Source organism: Morus notabilis, unplaced genomic scaffold, assembly GCF_000414095.1.
Source record: "Morus notabilis unplaced genomic scaffold, ASM41409v2 Scaffold271, whole genome shotgun sequence".
Classification (NCBI taxonomy): domain Eukaryota; kingdom Viridiplantae; phylum Streptophyta; class Magnoliopsida; order Rosales; family Moraceae; genus Morus; species Morus notabilis.
The window spans coordinates 65810-89615 of record NW_010365721.1 but is presented as its reverse complement, the minus strand read 5'-3'; the positions used below and the strand labels follow the sequence as shown (position 1 = coordinate 89615).

Here is a 23806-nt window from a genome sequence, read left to right as displayed (position 1 = left end):
CATTCCCAAAATGACATCGTAATTGCTTATCCTGATGATTATCAAGTTCACGTACAACGTTCTCCCACAAATAATTATTGAAACATTTTTTAACCAATAATTAAACAATTTAGGGTGTCCAGGCCTCTTTGAGTACCAACTGTCAATCATGAATACTGGATTTTGATATATGGCCTTAACAATTTTGTGTAAGTAAATGTACACCAAAAAATTGCGCAAATGATTTCTCTCTTTTTTTTATGTATTTTCAAAATGGATGCACGCATTCGTCAACCAGCAGAAGTGCTTGGGATACACCGAATCATTGACTTGTGGGTTCAAGGTCACGTCCTTTCTACAGTATTGTATATGCGTACCCTTAAGCATAGATCTCAAAAAATTAATACTATATTCTGCTATCCACTATCTTGACATTAGTATTTCTGTTTACCTTACTTTACCCATATGGTTCACTGTTGTCCAACTCTTGGGAACTTTTTATCTATTTGTTGATAATGCGATAGATTGTGTTGGTTTCATTGTCTTTGAAGTTCAGTGTATTTTAAGATGGCATATTTCTTGCTTCGTTCCGGAATTCTAAGGCACCTTTGGTATTCTCTTTTTTTTTTTTCCCAATGCAACTAGCATGATCGCATGTTCATTGCTCTCTACTTCTTGTAATTATTCTCTGACCATTGTAAGATATGCGATTCTCCCTTTAGGCTGCCAAAAGCGCTGGGGTTCCTGTTATTTTGGATGCTGGTGGAGTGGATGCTCCAATCTCACAAGAACTGTTGGAATTAGTTGATATTTAAGTATTGATGAAATTTTTCTTTTTTTTTTCCCTTCTACGTGGTTGTGGTAATAGAAATTTGATTTTTTTTTCTTTTTCTAGCATGGGGAATATAATGGTTCTGTTACTTCTGTATATTCGATTATATGGGCATGTAGGGCGTGAGTTTTAGCTGTTTCTCCATTAGTTTCATGCCTTTTGTCATTGGTCTCGTCTAAAAAACACCAGCCTGAGAACGAAGAAGTATCTAATTTTGGAATCTTTTTTCCCCCTATTACTATTCCCATATTAAGATTATCATTTCTTTGATGTCTCTTCCTTTCTAAGATGGCTTTGATTTGGATAATAGATATCCTCCCTTGAGCACAATGAAACCTTCAGTTTACACAGCTTGCTCATACTCGGGCTTATAGGCGTTTGAACATAGAATGTTCTCTTGTTAACAAACTTTCCTCTCCTATTGGTGGAAGTTTTACTGAAATCTGGTTTTGTACTAAATTACAGTTTTTTTTCCCTTATTATAAACAAGTCAATAGGTGATAGAATACCTGAAATTGGACGTAGATCCCAGTTGCATTCTGGTGTTACAATTTTATCATATCTCAGGGTGTTAAGCAAGTCTTGGTGAAACTTGGTGCCAGAGGATCTGCTCTTTTTGTAGAAGGGGAAGAACCAATTAAACAACCAGTCATAGCTGCCGAGAAAGTCCTTGATACTACTGGAGCTGGCGATACTTTTACCGCGTCTTTTGCTGTAGCTCTTGTGGAAGGAAAGTCTAAAAAGGAATGCTTGAAATTTGCAGGTATTTATCTATCTTTCTATCTATCTATCTATCTATGTCTTGTGTCCCGTGCATTCCTTTTTACAAATTTGAAGTACTCTTCATGATTTCTTCTTTCTGCAATTTTCTTTCAACAGCTGCAGCAGCTTCTCTTTGTGTTCAAGTGAAGGGAGCCATACCGAGCATGCCTGACCGGAAATCGGTTATGAATCTGCTTCAATCTCTTTATAAATCTTCTCAAGATTTGCCAAATTCTGTTCCAATACATGAGGGGCAAGTTAGAAATGGATGTGCTATCGTTCTGGATTGAACTATTTGTTTAGGACTAAAATTCTTATTTTTCTGGACTTTATAGACTGTGTGCTGGACATATTGTTATCTTTATGAAGTTTTTTTGCTGAACTATTTGCTTGATTTTGTGGACCGAAGTATGTTTTATTAACTTAAATTTATTGGGACTGTTGGACTTGGAATGTTTTTTAGGACTATTGGATAATGGATGTTATGTTATTACCTTTTACTGTTTTAGTGCTTTTGAATGTGTTAGACTTAGGACTATTGGACTGTTGAATGTGTTATTTGTTATGTTAAATAATATTTACTTATTTACTGCTTTTTCCAACTTGATAATTTACTTATTGAATGGAAGAGTTAAAAGAATTGATTGGGAATTAGTAGTAGTCCATGAAGTTCGGAGTGATATGGGAATGTGTTGGAGGTTGGATTTCCATTTGAGGAGAGAATCAACTTGATCATTGGAAGTAGAATTACTATTAATATTTGTAGGTATAACAAACAAGATAAAGAGAGCTAGAGAACTTATTTTCTCCAAACTGAGAGCTAGAGAAGTTATTTTCTCCAAACTTTCAAAACTGACTAAGGTAACAAAACTTTCAAGACTTTCAAAGTTCCAAAGTGTTTTTTTTATAAAAAATAAAAAAAATAAAAAAATAAAAAATAAAAAAAATAAAATTAGAGGGCTCAACCCGACAAACCCTTGCGAGCCGACCTTACTCGAGGTAACCCGATGTTGTACGGGTTTTTGGGTTCTGCGGCCTGTTGCGGCCCACATGTTTCCCATCCCAATTATTGTGGCTCGGCCCAAATTTCAGCTAAACCCGAGCCCACCTGGCCAACTTACACCGTTAATCTCTCCAATTAGTATTTGCAGTTGCATTATCTAATGTTATGGCCATTATTCTATCTCTTAAACTATATTCATCAATAACAGATAAAATTGTGTTATATATTAAATTGGCAGTATGTGATCCTATAACACATTTGAAACCTAAGATTCTCTTATCCAAATCAAAACTTTTATAATAATGTCCGGTTACAGCTAAATAATCCTTGTTAGCAACGACGGACTAAATATCCGCCGTTAACGCAACGCAACCACTAGTAGAGTGTAGAAGGTTGATTAATGCTTTTTTTTCTTGTTTATATAATTTTAATGCATCTTTCCTAAGAGTAGTTCTAGAAAAAAATTATGCATTAGGATTATGTACAATTTTAATATAACGCTGCTAATTTCTTTGTTCAGTAAAACTTAGTGGTTGATCTAATATGGCTATTAATCGTGTCATTTTCATACGATCAACTTGCGGGTCGCATTTCCACATGCTTAGACCGCCGGTTTGGCAATCAAACGATAATTGCGTTTGGCGGAGATCAGCTCCGCCTCCTTGCTTTTGAAGACACTTTTTAGAGTGTCTTCTTAAGTGTGTAGTGCCGTGAATAGTGTTACCTTGTAATTTCTCACCACAATATTTACATTGAGCTATGTATTTAATGTTACCGTTATTGTCGACCCCCTCGAATTTGTTGAAGTGCCCCCAAACTGTTGAGGTGCACTTGCATTTCTTCTTAGAACTTGCAACACTTGCACTAGCACTACCGCTTGCCTCTCCTCCACGGCCACCAGTGCCACCACCATTACGTCCCCGACCTCTAGTACGTCCACCATGGGTCGGATTTGCAGTTTCCTCAGTAACTCTTTCTGTAGTTTGCGATTCCTGCGTTTGAAAAACATTAGGAAATTGCCCTTCTTTGATGTTGAATTGGGCATCAATGGGAATATCACCACCATAACTAGAAGAAGTCATTATGAAAAATAAGAGAGATTGAGAGCGCTTTGAGGGAGATTAAGAGAGATCAAGAGAGATTTAAGCCAGATTAAGAGAAATTTGAGAGAGATTAAGAGAGATTAAGAGAAATTGAGAGAAATTGAGAGAGAATGAGAGTTTTTAGGTGAGGAAAATGGTTGGGGAGAGGGGGGTATTTATAGAAAATAGAGAAATTGAGAGAGAATGAGAGTTTTTGGGTGAGGAAAATGGTTGGGGAGAGGGGGGTATTTATAGAAAATTTTTTGGGTTGAAAAAAAAAAATTTTCCCCAAAAATTCGGGTCCAACGGCTAGTATAATTTTCGAGCAGGTCTGGCAACGGTCAAAATATAGCCATTGGATTCGAATTTTTGAGCAAAATTCGGGCATCGGGTCGGGTTCAGACAAAAAGATCCGTTTGGTTCAAAATTCGGGCATTTTTCGGGCAACGGTCAAAAAAATTCGGGTAAAATTCAGGCAACTTCAGGTAATACCGGAAAATTCAAAAAAAATCCGGCGGACGGCAGGGGACGACTTCTCTACGGCAGCGAGCAGTCGGGGGAATGAATATTTTTAGAATGCCCGAGCCCATGCCTAAAAAATACTATGGTCGAGCGACGAGAGACACCTGCCCGCCGTGCCCGAAAATTTTCAGACACCGGACATGCGCGCCGCCCGAAGTTGCAGCACTGAATTTTAAACCTTTGAATTTTTGCGTTTTAAATCAACCAAATTGGATTCAGCGAACCAAAAGGGAAGTTTGACTACTATTCTATTATGTCCACCTTGGTTACTCACTCAGATGTAAAGTGAAAGCAATCGAAATTGGTCTTTCTTCAACGCCATTTGCGAGTCTCAACACCAAATTTCCGAACAAAATTTCCTCCCTTTCTCAGACCAAATTCTCCATAGAAAAAGACCCCAAATGAAAGCACTATCCTTTTCATCCTCAAACCAGTTATGGTACCCAAATCTGCAAACCCCTCAAACCAAACCTCCACGCCTCAACTTCACCAAAACCGAATTCGACCCATCAAAGAAAACCACCCCGCTTGTCTCTTTCGCCACAAACCCATCGCAATCTCCGCCACTGGTGGTCGTCGGATCGGCCAACGCCGACATTTACGTGGAGATCGAGCGGCTTCCAATGGAGGGCGAAACCGTCTCGGCAAAGAGCGGGCAGACCCTTGCCGGAGGCAAAGGCGCCAACCAGGCGGCTTGCGGGGGTAAGCTCGCGTACCCCACATACTTTGTGGGTCAGGTTGGTGGGGACGCTCATGGGAAGTTGATCGCTGAGGCTCTTGAGAGTGGTGGTGTTTGTGTTGATCATTTGAGTGTGTTGGGGAATGTGCCCACTGGCCATGCTGTTGTGATGCTGCAGTCTGATGGGCAGAACTCGATCATCATAGTTGGCGGGGCCAACATGTGTAGTTGGCCCCAGAGTTTGCCTGATGAGCATTTGGAGCTGTTGAGGAGTGCTGGTATTGTTTTGCTTCAGAGGGAGATTCCGGATTCTGTCAACATCCAAGTTGCCAAGGTCAGGGATTTTACCCCTTTTTTTCCGTTTGGGTGAATGAAATTTGTACTTATAAATGTGATTTTGTTGGTATTTGATTTTGATGAAGAAACATCAACCACATTGAGGATAATGGTACAATGAAATGAGTAGAAAGTTCAAAGTTTGATTGTCGAAGAACGAATGAGCGCAAAGAATAAGTGTAGAAGGTGTAGAAGCATAAAAATTAGGTCTGTTTATATTATTTGATGTAAATTTGTAGGATGACAATTTTTTATTTTAGAGTTTGGTCTATTTTCTTTTCATTTTTCAGATTATCATGTCTCTTTGAGTGATTGGATTTGATGTGTGTAGTTTTTCATAATCGTTTTTCATGTAAAAAGAACGAGGTAAATGCAATTCAATTTAAATTGCAAGGCGGAGATCAACATGAAAGGACTCTGTGGTCTTTTTTTTTCTTTTTTTTTCCGTATTTTTTTTTAAGTGTGAATGATGAATACGCCTTGCAGCCTTAGTAATGTGGATCATTCTATTTTTATATTATAGGTACTATTTCCATCATGAAATTTCTTAAAAACTATTTTGTAACTGGGTAGAACTTCCTCTTAATTTTCAGTTATCTCTTCCATGACTTCGCAATATTTGGCTGCATGATTTGAATGAACTATGGTTATTTGTGAGTTTGTATTCTGGTTAGAAAGCTCTATAGCTTTTTTCTAAATCTAGGTGAAACGGCTGGTTACTACTTTACTAATAATTTGGGCATCTTTTAATGTTTCTTTTGTTTCTTGATCAATGTGTGGTAGGCAGAGCAAGGAGAAAGGGATCGTGAAGAAAAAAAGTTGTAGGTATTTCTTTGTCACTTTAAACAAGGACATGAAGATAGGATAAAAAAGGGACAAAATATCTGAAATTGTATCAACATTCAATTAGTTCTCCAATGGCTGATAGAATTTAACCGCTCATGAAGATAGGAAATCAAAGGTTAGAGTTGCTTTTGACAAAAATTATATTATCAAAATTATCCATGTTAGATATTCTAGAAAAGAGAGGAGTGCATGTGAGGTATATCAAGGTAATTAAGGACATGTACGATGGGGTGGTCACGAGTGTGAGAACTGCTGGAGGCTACATGACAGAGTTCCCCATTCGGATCGGCCTTCATCAATGATCTGCTCTTAGTTCTTATCTTTTCATCATCGTGATGGATGAGTTGACAAGAGAAATCCAAGATAGAGTTCCTTGGTATATGCTTTTTGCGGACGATATAGTTTTAGTTGATGAACATAGGGAATGAGTTAACCGTAAGTTAGAACTGTGGAGACAGACTTTCGAGACGAAGGGATTTAAGTTAAGTAAAACGAAAACTGAATACATGCATTGTAGGTTTAGTAATTCAAGTAATCAGAGTGATGAAATTTCTTTAGATGGTGTAGAGATTGGGGCTTCTAGGAAGTTTAGGTACCTTAGGTCTATAGTGCAGTATGAAGGAGATATATAAGAGGATATTCAACATAGGATTAAGGCAGGGTGGGTTAAGTGGAAGAATGCTATGAGAGTTTTATGTGATGGTAAGATGCCTATTAAGTTGAAATGAAAGTTTTATAGGACTGTAATCCGCCCAGCTATGTCATATGGTAGTGAATGTTGGGCCATTAAGAGACAACATATATCTAAGATGAGTGTAGCATAAATGCGTATGTTAAGATGGATGAGTAGCCATATGAGAATGGATCGCATAAGGAATGAAGTTATTCGTAGTAAAGTAGGTGTAGCACCAATAGAAGATAAGGCGCGCGAAGGCCACTTGAGGTGGTACGGGCATGTCCAACGTAGACTGCTAGAAGCATCAGTTCGTGCTTGGGAGGACATTCTTATACTAAATACTATGAGAGGGAAGGGTAGACCAAGAATTACGTGGACCGAAGTAGTTAGGAAAAACGTTCTAGATTTAGGCCTTCAGGAAAGTTTAATTTCGAACAGAGCTGCATGGAAAAGTGAAATCCATATAGCTGACCCCAATAAAGTTGGGATTAAGGCTTGTTGTTGTTGTTGTTTGTATCCATGTTAGATATTCTTTTAGTTCAAAAGGTGAGTCTCAAACTTAAAGAGGTTCTTTCAAAGTAGGGAGCTTTAGCTTGTTTGCTCACAGCATCAGCCAATCTAATAAATTAACGATGAAAGATTAGATAGTTAGGTTTTCTGTATAAAACCCTAAGAGAGAGCCGGCTGTAATCATTCTTTTCAAGATAGAGAATTATTTTTCTCCTATTTCACAACATGGTATCAGAGCTTTAGGCCCTTTTCTGGGAATCAAAGCTCCGGCCTTCATAGCGAAGGGACTGCTCTGTGCGAAGCAGTCGTTACAAGAGAGGGCTGCTGTTCCAGTCATCATTGTTGCTGCTCAGACACGTCGTTGCTGCCTAGAAGTGTTGCGGTCATATCAGCCTTCATCGCTGGTGAGATTTGCCTTGTATAACCGACCTTAATTGCCTTAAGATTGTTGTGGAAGATGTCAGAGGTGGCAGAAACTGCTGCAACACAGTCGGAGGATGCAGAGATTGTACGGTCTCAGCAACTTAGAGAATTGTAAAATATTCAGGTTGCATATGGATTGAATGGAAAAAATTACCTTAAATGGTCTCAATTGGTTCGGAGTGTGCTGAAAGGGAAAGGAAAGATCAATCATCTCTTAGGGACAGGACCAAAACTAGAAGATCCTTTATTTGAAGCGTGCGATGAAGAAGATTCGATGATTATGGCATGGCTGTGGAACTCCATGACTCCGAAGATAAGTGATACGTGTATGTTTTTGGCTACTGCCAAGGATATATGGGATGCGATTCAACAAATGTACTCCAAGGCGAGGGATGCGACTCAAGTCTATGTAGTCAAAGTGAAGACGATCACTGCAAAACAAGGAGATAGGACTGTCACTGAATATGCTAATCAAATGAAGACTTTGTGGCAAGAACTTGACCATTATATGGTGATTAAAACCAAGTGTCCCGACGATGCAACAATACTAAAGGATTTCATTGAGCAAGATAGAGTCAATGATTTCCTTGCTGGACTCAATCCAGAGTTTGACTTAGTAAGGATCCAGATTCTTGGCAAACCGGAAGTTCCATGTTTCAATGAAGGGGTGGCACTCGTTTGAGGAGAGGAAAGCAGAAGAGATTTAATGCTCGAACCGAAAAACACTGACAGGTCAGCTATGGTGGCTAATGGCGGCAGCAAGTCAGCCACAAATGTAGAGAAGGCGCCAATGTTTGAGAATGGTAGGCCTGGTCAACCGAAGGCTCAACCGTGACTACAAGGACACTTTATGGTGCACTAATTGCAAGAAGGCACGCCATACTCGTGAGCGATGTTGGAAGCGACACGGGAAACCACCAAGCCGAGAGTGGGGGCAGAAGGGGGAGCAACCAAGGAATAATGGTCAGGCCAATATTGCAGCGGTGCAGCAAAACGAGGGAATACCGCAAGAGAGAGGCAATCTTAGCCAAGAGGAAATCGAAAGGGTGAGATCTCTTATCGGCAACCTTGACAAACCATCAGGTATTTGTTCATTGGCATATTCAGGTAAATTTTCATTTTCCATGGGATTAAATGTCTGGGATATAACCTTTACCGGCTCCTGGGTCATTGACTCAGGTGCTACCGACTATATGATCCACTCACCAAACATTTTTTCCTTATATGTCCCATGTTCAAGCAGTAGAAAAATAGCCACTACAGATGGCTCATTAACCACTCTAGCAGTTATAGGAGATGTCAGAATAAGCTCATCACTAGTATTAATAAATGTCCTTCATGTCCCCAAGTTGACCACAAACCTTGTTTCCATCCAAAAGCTCACTAAGGATTTACATTGCAAAGTGGTTTTTTATCATAGTTATTGTTTGTTTCAGGACGAGGATTTGGGAAGGATGATTGGACGTGCTAGAGAACGAGATTGACTCTACTTTCTTGAAGCACCAAGTCAGTCAAGCATTACCAAGGGGAAAACTTCTCATTCTTTTGTCTCAGAGGTCTTCTCATCCAATAATGAAAAAGTTTGGCTTCATCATCGCCGACTTGGACATCCATCATTTAGGATTATCAAAATTATGTTTCCTTCTATATTTAAAGGTCTAGATGTTGAACATTTTCATTGTGAAGTGTGTGAACTTGTTAAAGCGTGTACCTTTTCCAATCAGTAAGAAAAGAAGTTCTATTCCTTTTTACCTCATTCATAGTGACATGTGGGGTCCTTCTACTATTCCTAATGTAACAGGAGCAAAGTGGTTTGTTTCATTTATTGATGCTTGCACTTGAGTCACTTGGATTTTTTTGCTTAAACAGAAATCCGATGTCAGTACTGTCCTTTCCAATTTTTGTTCTATGGTAAAGACCTAATTTGGGGTCAATATCAAGAGATTCAGGTCAGAAAATGTTAGGGACTATTTTAATCAAGGCCTAACTCCATACTTCCAAACGGAAGGAATCATCCATGAGTCATCTTGTGTTTGTACTCCACAGCAGAATGGAGTGGCAGAAAGGAAAAATGGTCATCTTCTTGACTCCACCCGATCCTTCATGTTTCAGAAAAATGTGCCTAAATCTCTTTAGGGGAAAGCAGCTCTTACATCTACTCATCTTATAAGTCGTTTGCCTTCTAGAGTCTTGGGTTTCAAGAGTCCAATGGACATACTTTCCACATTCTATCCAAACCTACACACTACAAACAATCTTGTCCCTAGGATATTCAGGTGTGTGGCATGCGTCCATGTTCATAGTTAAAACAGGGAGAAGTTAGATCCAAGGGCGTTAAAATGTGTTTTTGTGGGTTATTCTTCTACACATAAAGGATAAAAGTGTTACCATCCTCCATCAAAAAGGTTCTATGTTTTGGTTGATGTTACTTTCCATGAACAAGAATCCTATTTCACTGCCCTTTTATCTTCAGGGGGAGAATTCGGTAATGGAAGATAAAGACAGGGGGGACTTTTTCCTCCTTGATCTTCCTCCATCACTTCCTGTGTCAAAACCTTGCTCCACTGATTTCTTGCCTGAAACCGAGCCTACAAAGCCTGTTGAAAATCCTGAAACCGAGCATGAAAATCCTGAAACGGAGCCTGCAAATCCTGAAAATCTAAACTCTGCCCTTGAGAATGTGGGATTTGGCAAAGGCAAGGTGTTTTCAAGAAGGAAGATGGCTATCCATGAATCTGTGCAAGTTCAAGACTCCAACCCGGTTCCTGGAAATGAGGTGACAATTTCTAATCCTTTATTTCAATCTGAATCTCATATGAATAATGATGACCAGGATCTCTCTATTGCCATTAGGAAAGGAGTTAGAGAATGCACAAATCGACCTCTATACCCTCTTGCACAATTCCTTTCCTTTAAAAAGTTCTCACCATCCCATAGAGCCTTTCTTGTCAGCCTAAACACTATTACCATCCCTACTAACTTATCTGAGGCTTTAACCAATGAAAAATGGGGTGTAAATGGGAACAAACCCATGGGGTGTAAATGGGTTTATACAGTGAAATATTGAGCAGATGGTTCAATAGATACAAGGTTATCAGATTGATTACAATTGGGAGACATTTGCTCAAACCTATCAGATTGATTACCAGGAGACATTTGCTCCAGTGGCTAAGATGAACACTGTAAGAGTTCTGTTGTCATTGGCAGCCAATTACAATTGGGAGTTGCAGCAATTTGATGTCAAGAACACTTTTTTGCATGGAGAACTAGAGGAAGAAATCTACATGGAAGTCCCACCAGGTTAAAATCATAATTTAGATGCACATACAATATGTAGATTAAAAAAGGCTTTGTATGGACTTAAGCAGTCACCGCGAGCTTGGTTTGGTTGATTAGCAAGAGTAATGATGGCTATGGGATACCGGTAAAGTCAAGGAGACCACGCGCTGTTTGTTAAACACTCATCCTCAGTGGGAGTAACAGCTCTCTTGGTGTATGATGATGACATAATAGTGACAGGAGATGATGATAAGGAAAGACAGCTTCTGAGTCAATGTTTAGCTAAGCAGGGTATTTTCATCTCACAACAAAAGTATGCTACAGTTCTTCTCAAAGAAATTGGCAAGACCGCGCGCAAACCAGCAAGTACTCCAATAGACCCGAATCTGAAACTCGGAGAAGCATAAGAGGATGCTACAATGGATAGAGAAATGTATCAACGCTTGGTTGGGAGGCTTATTTACCTATCTCACACTCGGCTAGATATAGCATATGCAGTGAGTGTGATTAGTCAATTCACGCATAACCCGAAGGAAGCTCATCTACAAGCAGCATACCGAGTATTGCATTATCTTAAAGGGACACCGGGTAAAGGCATTTTGTTCAAAAGGAATGGAGGGGTAGTACTTGAGGCACACACATATGCTAACTATGCTGGGTCAATTGTAGACAGGAGATCAACCTCTGGATATTGTACTTTTCTTGGTGGAAACCTTGTGACATGGAGGAGCAAGAAACAGAATGTGGTAGCACGGTATAGTGCGGAGGCCGAATTCCGAGCAATGGCTTAAGGCGTGTGTGAACTGTTATGGTTGAAGATTATTTTAGAAGACTTAAAGATTAAGTGGGATGGCCCGATGAGACTCATTGTAACAATAAATCTGCAATCAGCATAGCTCATAACCCAGTGCAGCATGATCGAACAAAGCACATCGAAATCGACAGACACTTCATCAAAGAAAAACTGGATAGCGGTTTGAGTTGTACACCCTCTGTATCTACACAGGGTTAACTTGCTGATGTACTCACCAAGGGACTAAGTAGCTCAGTGTGTCGGAATCTTGTGTCCAAGCTGGGAATGGTGAACACTTATTCACTAGCTTGAGGGGGAGTGTCAAATTTCGTGTATTGTAAATAAGATAAATTAGGAAAGTTTGAATTTTGTATATTAGGAAAGTTTAAATTTTGTATCCCTAAAATTAGGATAATTTAGTTAGTTTCCTATTCTATTGAAATACCCCATTAATGGTGGGATTAGATGTAATCTAGGAGATTCTTTTTATACTTAGGTTTTCTTATAAAACCCTAAGAGAGGGCCGGTTGTAATCATTCTTTTCATAATAAAGAATTATTTTTCTCCTATTTCACAACATACGTCTCTCTCTCTCTCTCTCTCTCTCTCTCTCTCTCTCTCTCTCTCCCCCTCCTATTTTTCTCCTAAGAGAGGCCTTCTATTAGAAATGCTGAAAGATGATTTTCTCTAGAAATATAGACTAATTACTGAAAATATATTAGAAATGCTGAAAGATGATTTTCTCTAGAAATATAGACTAATTACTGAAAATAGTGCCATGAGAGTTGGCCATAACTGTCAATTATGAATACTTTTGGATAACTTAGGGTGTGCAGGCCTCTTTGAGTACCAACTGTCAATCATGAATACTGGATTTTGATATATGGCCTTAACAATTTTGTGTAAGTAAATGTACACCAAAAAATTGCGCAAATGATTTCTCTTTTTTTTTTTTTTATGTATTTTCAAAATGGATGCACGCATTCGTCAACCAGCAGAAGTGCTTGGGATACACCGAATCATTGACTTGTGGGTTCAAGGTCACGTCCTTTCTACAGTATTGTATATGCGTACCCTTAAGCATAGATCTCAAAAAATTAATACTATATTCTGCTATCCACTATCTTGACATTAGTATTTCTGTTTACCTTACTTTACCCATATGGTTCACTGTTGTCCAACTCTTGGGAACTTTTTATCTATTTGTTGATAATGCGATAGATTGTGTTGGTTTCATTGTCTTTGAAGTTCAGTGTATTTTAAGATGGCATATTTCTTGCTTCGTTCCGGAATTCTAAGGCACCTTTGGTATTCTCTTTTTTTTTTTCCCAATGCAACTAGCATGATCGCATGTTCATTGCTCTCTACTTCTTGTAATTATTCTCTGACCATTGTAAGATATGCGATTCTCCCTTTAGGCTGCCAAAAGCGCTGGGGTTCCTGTTATTTTGGATGCTGGTGGAGTGGATGCTCCAATCTCACAAGAACTGCCGACCAAAACTTTTGAACAGATTAGCAAAGCTGTAGCGAAATGCCACGAAAAGGTGAGTTTTGGTGAACACGACAAAGTATTGATGAAATTTTTCTTTTTTTTTTCCCTTCTACGTGGTTGTGGTAATAGAAATTTGATTTTTTTTTTCTTTTTCTAGCATGGGGAATATAATGGTTCTGTTACTTCTGTATATTCAATTATATGGGCATGTATGGGCGTGAGTTTTAGCTGTTTCTCCATTAGTTTCATGCCTTTTGTCATTGGTCTCGTCTAAAAAACACCAGCCTGAGAACGAAGAAGTATCTAATTTTGGAATCTTTTTTCCCCCTATTACTGTTCCCATATTAAGATTATCATTTCTTTGATGTCTCTTATTTTCTAAGATGGCTTTGATTTGGATAATAGATATCCTCCCTTGAGCACAATGAAACCTTCAGTTTACACAGCTTGCTCATACTCGGGCTTATAGGCGTTTGAACATAGAATGTTCTCTTGTTAACAAACTTTCCTCTCCTATTGGTGGAAGTTTTACTGAAATCTGGTTTTGTACTAAATTACAGTTTTTTTTCCCTTATTATAAACAAGTCAATAGGTGATAGAATACCTGAAATTGGACGTAGATCCCAGTTGCATTCTGGTGTTACAATTTTATCATATCTCAGGGTGTTAAGCAAGTCTTGGTGAAACTTGGTGCCAGAGGATCTGCTCTTTTTGTAGAAGGGGAAGAACCAATTAAACAACCAGTCATAGCTGCCGAGAAAGTCCTTGATACTACTGGAGCTGGCGATACTTTTACCGCGTCTTTTGCTGTAGCTCTTGTGGAAGGAAAGTCTAAAAAGGAATGCTTGAAATTTGCAGGTATCTTTCTATCTATCTATCTATCTATCTATCTATCTATGTCTTGTGTCCCGTGCATTCCTTTTTACAAATTTGAAGTACTCTTCATGATTTCTTCTTTCTGCAATTTTCTTTCAACAGCTGCAGCAGCTTCTCTTTGTGTTCAAGTGAAGGGAGCCATACCGAGCATGCCTGACCGGAAATCGGTTATAAATCTGCTTCAATCTCTTTAAGGATGCCACTGTGACCAATGATTTATTTATTTTTTTGGGTAGAAGTGTCCAAAGATAGTTACAAAGCCGAATAAACTCTTCTTTGGATTCATGAATTTTTTCACGGGCACATTGTAAATTTACTTTGATGCTGCTAAAATTCCATTTTATCAAATAATATATGGATTTAGGCTTATCAAGAGATAATGTAACTTCAGCTTAATAACAATGACGATGCCAACTTGGGCGGCTTCTCCAGCACTAATCGCCATAGGTGTTATTTGGGCACTTTTATATATGTTAAGAGTACCTATTCTGCTTCATTGATTTTTTTTTTTTTTTTTTTTTTTTTTTTTTTTTTTTTTTTTTTCAAAAAAGGGGATATGAGGGTTTTTTTAAAAAAGAAAAAAAAAAAACCATAATTTTCCATATTCTATTAAGGGATTTTCTTTGGTGTTCTCTTTTTTAGAAACCGGTATTCTCTGTTTATTAATCATCAGATTTGTATTAAGTCTAGTCAAAAACCAAATTAGATTGAAAAAATAATATAGATCCGACGGCTGTTAAATAAAAAATACCGGTGTTCTTAAAAGTACAGAGAACACTAGAGAAATTTCTTACTACTAAAGAATTCTTTTCTATTTTAATATATTTAGAGTACTTTCATGACTGGAGATTCATGTGTATCTATATCATATTTAAATTAAAATATAAAAGAACTCCCATTGTACTTATGGTCTTGTCGAGTTTGCTATGATGTATTAACTATTCTTGAAGAGTTATGCACTTAAAATGAAATTAAATCAATTAACTTAAAACAACAAGAACAAAAGGGGGAAAATCACCTTGTATGCTTTTGGTTCTCTGCCCTCTCAACCAACTACCTTCAAACCAGTTGTGGCAGATCATCATGAAATAGAAAAGCCAACAACAAATAACTAGGTTTAGTGCCATTTGGCAGCTGAAAAATGCAAAAATGGAGTTTCACTTAGAATACATTAAGTTGAAATTCCAAGGTCCTGTCAAACCGCTCCTCTTATAGTGTTCTTCCACTGAAGACAGTAGTACATTATTGGATCCTTTTTTCTGTTGCTTTCCATATAACCAAAACCACTTCTAGTCTCTTTGTCATTGTCCTTCTTCTTTGACCAAAAAATTGGAAGTTCTCACCTACTAATGACACACTATGAATCTTTGCTGATCAGAATTCTCCCTTTGGTCCTCCTACTCATCCTTTTCTTTCCTCACTCGAGTTTAGCTCCGGTAGAACTTGAAGGTACTCTCTCTATTTCTCTGTCTTTTTGTAATTTTCTTGATTTCTTACTGACTTTTAAAAGCATATATTCTTAGATGTTGAGACCTACAAAGTTAGAACTACATCCACAATCGATCTCCAAGACATGGTGAGTGTATACAACGACATGTATATGTAGTGTATACACACACAAACACATATTCACTATCGAGTCTCTTTCTCTCTCTGAGTTTTGATTAGTTCTATGTTTGTTGATCTTAATTTGCCAATCAGTTCTACTTTGAGAACAAAGGTGAACAAGTACTCCAAAGGAAAGTGTTGCATGAAGTGTACTCAGGAACAAATCCTATTGGCAATTCCATTCCACAGCAGAAGAGGATGAGAAGGATAACTAAATTACATAGGTTTCCCTAGTAAGCTATTTCTTTGAGTGCATATTCATCATCGATCTTGTCTAGCTTGTATAGAGAAGTACCAAAAGAAAAAAAAAAAAAAAAAATCAATGTTTAGCAACTTCTCAATCACAATTTTTCACGAATGGATAGCAATGATAGTGGCCATCATTATTACTTCATTATTTTTTCCTTTTTTTTTTTATTATCCTTTCTCAAGCTTTCTTTAATGTTTCGAATCCCTTGTCATGACTCCGAATATTTTTTAATTGAATTCGGAATTCTTTGTATTCATTAAGAATTTCTCAAGCTGGGATTTGAAATAAAATAGTGGAATGCTATTCTCTTGAGTTTTGTTTTGTTTTTTTTGTTTTTTACAATTGTTTGTTAACGATTTATTTACTCATGTGATAGTGGTTTTGAAGTCTCAGAGAATGCTAATTACAATAAGTTTTATTCTTTTTCCTTTTCCTTCCACTCTCTTTTATATATTCTTTTGGCTACTTGTTATATGAATGCGGGACTAAATTCTAAGAAATGCGAGTATCACTCTTTTTGTCATTTTCTTTATCACTCTCTGCATTTACTGTATGACACCTGAGCTTCACTATCTCATTTTCTGTTTAAATAATAATATATTATCTTAGTAGAGTTCACGTATCAAATCGTGAATGTGAAGAATGACAAAGAGAATAACAGAACGCGTGATGCTAGCATTTCTCCTAAATTCTTATTGTAAATTGGCTTTTATGTCATCTGGTTTTAAAGTTTCCATTGAAGCGCGTGGCACACTAACATTTTTACACAGCAAAAAGCAGATAATAAAGCTTCATTAGACAATGCTTATTTGCTAAGCTCTTTGTTAAGCATAAAAGTAATATTTTACTGTTGTTTTTCAGCTTTACACTATTAGGAACACTTTCTCAATCTTTATCAAAAGCAAGTGATGTAAAATCTCACTCCACGCTGCTTCTTCATTTGAAAATTTTGGGATTAGAAAAGAACATTTATCTAATAATGGCTGCTTTGGAGATTATGGCTTTCCTCTGTAGTAGTTTGGTTGATTATTTTGATGAAAAGAAAGCGCACATTCGATGCCCCAAAGAGTATATATGGTTAAAAAAAGAGATAAGACCAAAACATAGAGGAGGGAAAAGAAGAAAAAAAAAGAGAATATTTAGTTGACTTGAGAAACATTGAACAGTTTTGATGCAGGGAAGAAAAAGAAAAAGGGGTGTTTTTTCACATGTCCCTTCTGAGATTATTGCCATATGCAAAGCAGTAGGTCTTTGAAAATAAGGAATCTTTTGTAACAGATGGGCAGCAAAAATTGACACATTTCATTGTGTTAGTCTTTCAAAAAATTCTGCAAATGCTGCTCTACCAAGATCTTCTTGGTCTAATAAAAGACAGAAAGAAAAGAGATTATTAAAAGCATAAGTGTACAATTCTGATAAAAGCAAACTATTTGTTTTATGTTGTTGCCTTTAAGAAAAAGATTTTGGAGTGATTGAAAGAGATTGATACAAATGTGTTTTATGTAAAGCAGAGTCAAAGATGGCTAAAATGGCTTTTGGGATTGGTTTCTGTTTTAACTATGATTACTGATTAGGTAGATTGTAAAATTGTGACTTCCTGATTAACTTGACCAATTCAATATTAAAAGCAAAACTTAGCTGCCACTTAACTTTTTTCCCCTACCACTTAATTTGACCAGTTTTTTTCCCCACCAAATATTAAGAGCATGAAGCAAACTAGCAAAGAATGAGGCATGCCAAAAGAAAGATGTAGCGAATGTGCGTCAAGTTTTTTGCACTAACAGTTTCTATGTTTCAACCAACGAAAAGCCCTGCTTAAAGGGAAAAAAAAAAAAAAGCCTTCAAAAATAATAAAATAAAACAAATAACGACAACAACATAGAAAACCGTTGTTTTTTGACCAAAAGTTCCATAGGGAACTTTTGGTCAACGGTTTTGAGGCCAAGTTTTTTGCCTATCAAAAGAAATTACAGAGATCTTAGAAAACATAAACTGTTCTAATTAAGAATAATCCCAAGTATGCACTTCACGAGTTTCAGAAAAGATGCTTCTACACATTTAGCTTCAGATAAGTAACTGAAACTTTAAAGCTAGCGGATAGCAACACATATGGAAGACCTCATTACTCTTGTTATTTTTCATCTCATAATTTTACTACATGCAAAACTATCAAGAAAAAAAAAATTTACTACATGCAAGATTTGGTCACTTCTTAGTATACTCCATCCAATTACAAAGCCCCCCCACCAAATATGACATTTATCTTATCCAACACGGTGAAATCTAATTCTTTGCATATGGATGATCAATATAGCATCCTATAGGAAGTTGTTAACATCTCCTTCCATTTCAAACCCTACTGTCCCCAAACCATGGAGTTCGTGCATATAAATATTGCCCGCAAAGTTACGCAGAGGACAGGGATCGGCAAAGCCTCCAAGCCTTTGCTCAGGATAGGTTCAACATGATGCAGAACTGGTTTCAGCTGTTCGCTATCATGAACTTTCGAATCCAAAGCTTTTCATAGGATAAACATCACCATCATCCAATCTGGAAGGTCAATCATGTCGTTATATCAACTTTAAGTTTGATCTATGGTAAGCCAGTGAACCATCAACTGAACTTTCAACTGTTTGTCATCAAAAAAATTGTGTTGATACTACAAAATCAGTTGTGGTACTGATTGGATTCACCACATCAACATAAGTTGTGTTCAATACAAGGTTTAAAACTATGTTCTCGCCACTCTCCACATATCAATCTAGTTAGACTTCTATCTCTAATGAATGCAATAACACACTTTTCTTTCTGAAAATACTGCACCCTCCATAAGTCCCCAGCCAACTGAAGATCTTCCGACTATATAAACAAGTAAATTTATTCTTATATAAAGAATGGATTTCAAACTTCCAACTTGCAACACAGTCTTCTCAATATTTTTCAAAATCACACTGAGCACTTACCTGATAAACAGTCCCATATTATTAGACATTGGTTAGAGTTTGCATTTTCCAACTTCTAGCTTACAAGAAAGATGTTTCACATACGTAAGACAGCTTTTAACCCGAAAAACAGGGAAATCTCCCATTCTATTGCAAAGGACAAAATGTAGCAATACAAAGCCAGCACCACCACCTATGCTATATGCACGAGATTGTTGTAGAACAGCCTTCTAGCAAACACCAAGAGGAATTTAAAATATCAAAATAAAATTCAATGAAAAAAAAAACAAACCTACTGAAGAAGAAGTCTGCAGTACTACAACCTCCATCAAAGCACTTTCGTGAGCCATTTTTCCGGGCAGTACATAGCAGCAGAAGTTTATGCATAAGAAAACGCTAAGGCAGTGAAGGCAGTGATCTCTTCAAAAAAAGAAAAGAAAAGAAAAGAAAACCGAAAAGAAATTTGGGCAACCATAATCATCCATAATCATCCGCGTATACTACACAAACGAAAGTGACTCCATAATCATTTCAATTCATATTTAGAATGTGGATTATATAAGTCCATTCTCATTACAATTCATCCTTTTGCAACATTGCAAAACTATTGCAATAATTACAACACTAGATATTTACAACATCATAGAGGAGAACGAAACACTCTCCTCAGAGTTAATTGAACACAAATGGACAAACCCAAACTCTGCATTTTGACAACATACATTGCTATCCAAAATGCTGTCCAAGTGAGTGAATGAACATCAGTTGCCAAAACCGATGAACAATCGAAAAACAGACCAATAAACCCACCCCAAAAGAGACATTTGGGGATCCAAATTCTACCAAATTCCAATCAGTTACATTCTCAGTAAAATATTTATTCTATCAACAAAGGGGCATCTGAAAATACGCACCAAAGTAGAATAACCGAAACCCGTAGCCGAATCATGCTCAAGAACAGCAATCCGGGCAACGAATCAATCCGTTTTCATTGCACTCCAAACATCTCTTCATCATTTCTTCATCTTCATCAAACACCTTCCTACTTCCACTGCAATTCAAACACGGAATAAACCTCACATCCCCACAGCTCTCGCACACAAACCCGGGCTCTCGAACCGGAATACCTTCGAGAATTTTCGCCAATTCGCCCGTTTCGAATAGCTGCTTGATCACCTCAGCTCCACCAACATACTTTCCTTTTATAAAAACTTGAGGCAAACCCAAATTCTTATCACCTAAAACGCTCTGCAACTCTATTCTATACGCTGAATCCATCGAAATGTCCCGTTCGTCGACCCAAACCCTAAATCCCCTGAATATCATCCTCACAGCGTAACAATCCTCGTAAGTCCTCCGAATTCCCCGCAAACTTGTCAAGTACACGACGATTCGATCCTCCGTCCCGGGCAATCGAAGCGTCGAGCTGTTCAGAAACGAGGGTGCTCGGAAGTCATGGCCGATCGACTTAGAGGGTTTAAGCTTCGACGAAAACTGCGATTGCTGCGGTGGCTGTTCCTCGGAGCTCGGCGTCTTCGCCGATTCGAAGATGCTGCAGAGCTTTTTCACCTTCCCTTTAATCGAATTGCTCGTCGATCGTACGGACTCGATCGAATTGTAGAGTTTCGCGAAGGAGCTCGTCCGTTCGAGACCCATTTGGGGCTGAGTCGGCTTCTTCGGAGGGTCCGCGGATTCTGGGTACATAGAAAGCGAGCGGTTGAAAAAGAAGAACCTCGGTTTCTCCGAAGAATCTAAGTTTTTCCCGAAATCCGCCATTGACGAAGGTCAAGAAAGCGCCGAGAATTCGTTTTCGCGATTTCCAAGCTCCGATTAGGGCTTTTTCCCCGGACGATCGATCAAGATTGAGATGATCTTGACCGTTCGATTGGGGAAGAACAAGGAACTCCGATTTGTGTATCTCTTTTGGGTTGTTTTTCTTGTTTTCTGTTTCTGTTTTGGATTTTGGGATTTGTTGGTTTTGTTGTAAAATGAAAGAAATCTTAAGCTCAAAGGGGGGTGTGGCCGCGAACTTTTCTAAAAGGGAGACGTCGACAGAAAGCAAAGAATTTCTGTTGTCAGAAAAAAATAATTATTTGGTATTTTCTTTGCCTGTGTCAGGACAATATGACATATTGGTATTATCAATTTGGAGCCGTCACGGATGTCGATAGAAAGCAAAGAATTTCTGTTGTCAGAAAAAAATAATTATTTGGTATTTTCTTTGCCTGTGTCACGACAATATGACATCTTGGTATTATCAATTTGGAGCCGTCACGCAAATCAATTTGACATGATTAGTATTTATTGGACCGTTCACAATTCATCATATCGATATGTACTTTTTACATATCGTATGGGATCATCTTTATTTTTTATTTTTTATTTTTTAATTTGTTTTTTGGTTTTAAGGAAATATTTTAAAGAGAGTGATATAACAGTGTGGAAAGGAAGAAAGGAAGCGCGTTTTGGTTTTTTATTTTTATTTTTTTATGGTTATTTTCATATTTTCGACACGTTTATTTTAAAGGTTTTTTTTTTTAATATGTTTATTTACCCTTATTTAAAAGGTTTATGGCAACCGACTTTTTTCATTTTTTTCTCCGTGGACCCCGCCTGAGGTGAGGAGATGATGTTAGAGTGGACGCACCATATTTTAGTGAAAGGAAGAGAAAAATCAAGGTGAGATATCTCAAATCTCTTCTTTTTTTTTTTCTTTTTTTTTTGCAAAGATATTCATTGCAAATAATTTTTCAACAATAACAGAAATATGCAACATGAAAAATCCAGAAGACTTTCGGTTAAAGAAAGATTTTTTTTTTCCAATGATTCAAGATAAATTAATTTCCTTTGCAAATAATTTTCCAGCAATAACATAAATATGCATCATGAAAAATCCTGAAGCGATTTTCGGTTGATGAAAGATTTTTTCTTTTTCATGATTCAAGATAAATTAATTTTTGTGAGAAAATTTCCACAAGTCAAATAGAAAATGGGACCCAAATTATCATTGAATGAGGATAAGGAAGTAGGAACCCACAAACAATATAGGCTGCCCTAACAACATGTTTGTCATTGAAAAATAAAAAAACCAAAAAACAAAAAAAAAAAAACAGCAAGGATAATATATATATATATATACACACACACACATATAGGCCTTGATAGTCAAATCAAAACATCTGTCATATGTCGAAGAAGAAAAATGTTGTATAACCCGATGGGATATATCCCTACTCGTATAACCCGATGGGATATATCCCTACTCTCTTATAGGGTGTGGGCCTACTTATGGGATTTATACGCGACTCACTTGTGAACGTTTAGTTGATACATTCAGAATCATAATTCAGAATTATTTTTATTTACGTGTATTTTTGTTAGTGCAGAACACAAAAGGAACGAATTTACCAAACAAAATCTTGGGTTGAGTCGCGGACTAAGTCGCTTTCTTTAAGACGTTTCGCGGCTCTGCCCAAGGTAGTACAAGCAGTATACCAGCCTCGTCGTCCCCAGGATAAAACAGCCCAGAATCACCTCTGTCTCGGACCTCCTCTGCACTGAAGAAAGCCGGAATACAAACACCCAAATATTGCTCGGAAAACAGAAAGCAAGAAGAAAGTTTTTTCTTTTGATTACCAGAGAGAGCATCTAAAAACTTTATATCTCAATCTATCCTCTCTGCCTCTATTTAAAGAAAATTGTATACAATGACGATGAGGAAAGTTAGGAACAAACCATGAGAGAGTGGAGAGGATCGTGGAGGAAATCATGGACCAAGTCATTCTTGTTCAGAGACTAAGTCTTCCCCTTTTTTTTTCGTTCAAAATAGCAACTTTATTTGTTAATAGATAATCTCTTTAGATATAACCACTTTTATTTTTAATTAAAAAAAAAAATTCACACTGCTCCAACAATTCCCCACTTGAATTTTTAACATTTCCATCGAGCAATATTATATAGGATCATGCATAAGCAAAGGTGTCTATCGACTTGAACCCTTACATAGTGAAGATGATTTAGATTATACTAGAGTAACTCGTAGTTTTGAACTCTATCTCTAACAACATCACACACACAACCCTATCAGGGTGAAGTCCAAAAGCCTGTGCTTTACGGCCATGCACGTATATCCCAGTCTAGTGAATGCTCTAGAGAATTTGCCCAAAATTCCATAGGAAGCGGCCACACTTCCACATTCACTTAGGTGAGTCTATCAAGAGTATTCCTATAGCTAAATACTCCACTCCACACAGAGATATAGAACCCATTAAGAGTTTAGAAATAACTCAACCTTCCATCGCTTCAGGATTTCATGCTTCAAAGTAAGATATTCGGAATATAACAAATATTGTTATATTAGCATGATCCAATTCATATCACTTCATGACTTGTTATTACCCATTGAACCTATTTCTTAGGATCTCCAGTCCATAGGTTGGGTTTCCATCACAAGTGACTCATCAATCTACGGGCATAAGTCCCATTCCTTTTGAGGTTTTGCAAACCTTTTCTCTAGCTAATCCTTTCGTCAAAGGGTCAGCCATGTTATCATCAGTACGTATATAATCCACTCTCACAGCTCCAGTGGAGAGATATTCTCTAATAGTACTATGCTTACGACGTATTTGTCGCCTTTTTCCATTATAATAACGGTTCTGAATTTTCGCAATAGCTGCAGTACTATCGCAATGGATCAAGATAGCTGGAATCGGTCTCTCCCATAACGGAATATCAGATAGCAGACTTCTTAACCATCCTGCTTCCTCACTAGCTGATGCTAGTGCAATCATCTCAGACTCCATGGTAGATTGAGCCAAGATAGTCTGTTTCTTAGACTTCCAAGAAACAGATCCACCAAATGTGCTAATATGTAGCCGCTAGTTGCCTTGGAGTCATCTGAAAGAGTATTCCAATCA

At 37.6% G+C, this 23806-nt stretch overlaps 3 protein-coding genes across 3 annotated transcripts; 2 read left to right on the top strand and 1 right to left on the bottom strand.

The window, feature by feature from the left end:
- Positions 1-252: 252 nt before the first annotated feature.
- On the top strand, positions 253-1863 carry LOC21403639 (ribokinase). Its single transcript, XM_024172483.1, has 5 exons — positions 253-339; positions 702-772; positions 875-926; positions 1379-1574; positions 1691-1863. Exons 1-5 carry the CDS (start codon positions 253-255, stop codon positions 1861-1863), a joined length of 579 nt encoding a protein of 192 aa, XP_024028251.1.
- A 2561-nt stretch (positions 1864-4424) lies between these two features.
- On the top strand, positions 4425-14524 carry LOC21403638 (ribokinase). Its single transcript, XM_024172471.1, has 4 exons — positions 4425-5193; positions 13141-13266; positions 13877-14072; positions 14193-14524. The coding sequence occupies exons 1-4, from the start codon at positions 4582-4584 to the stop codon at positions 14282-14284; spliced, it is 1026 nt and encodes a 341-aa protein (XP_024028239.1). The 5' UTR covers positions 4425-4581; the 3' UTR covers positions 14285-14524.
- Positions 14525-19391: 4867 nt separating this feature from the next.
- Positions 19392-20892, bottom strand: LOC21403636 (uncharacterized protein At5g39865). The gene has a single exon (XM_010108431.2). The coding sequence runs from the start codon at positions 20664-20666 to the stop codon at positions 19842-19844; it is 825 nt and encodes a 274-aa protein (XP_010106733.1). The 5' UTR covers positions 20667-20892; the 3' UTR covers positions 19392-19841.
- Positions 20893-23806: the final 2914 nt, after the last annotated feature.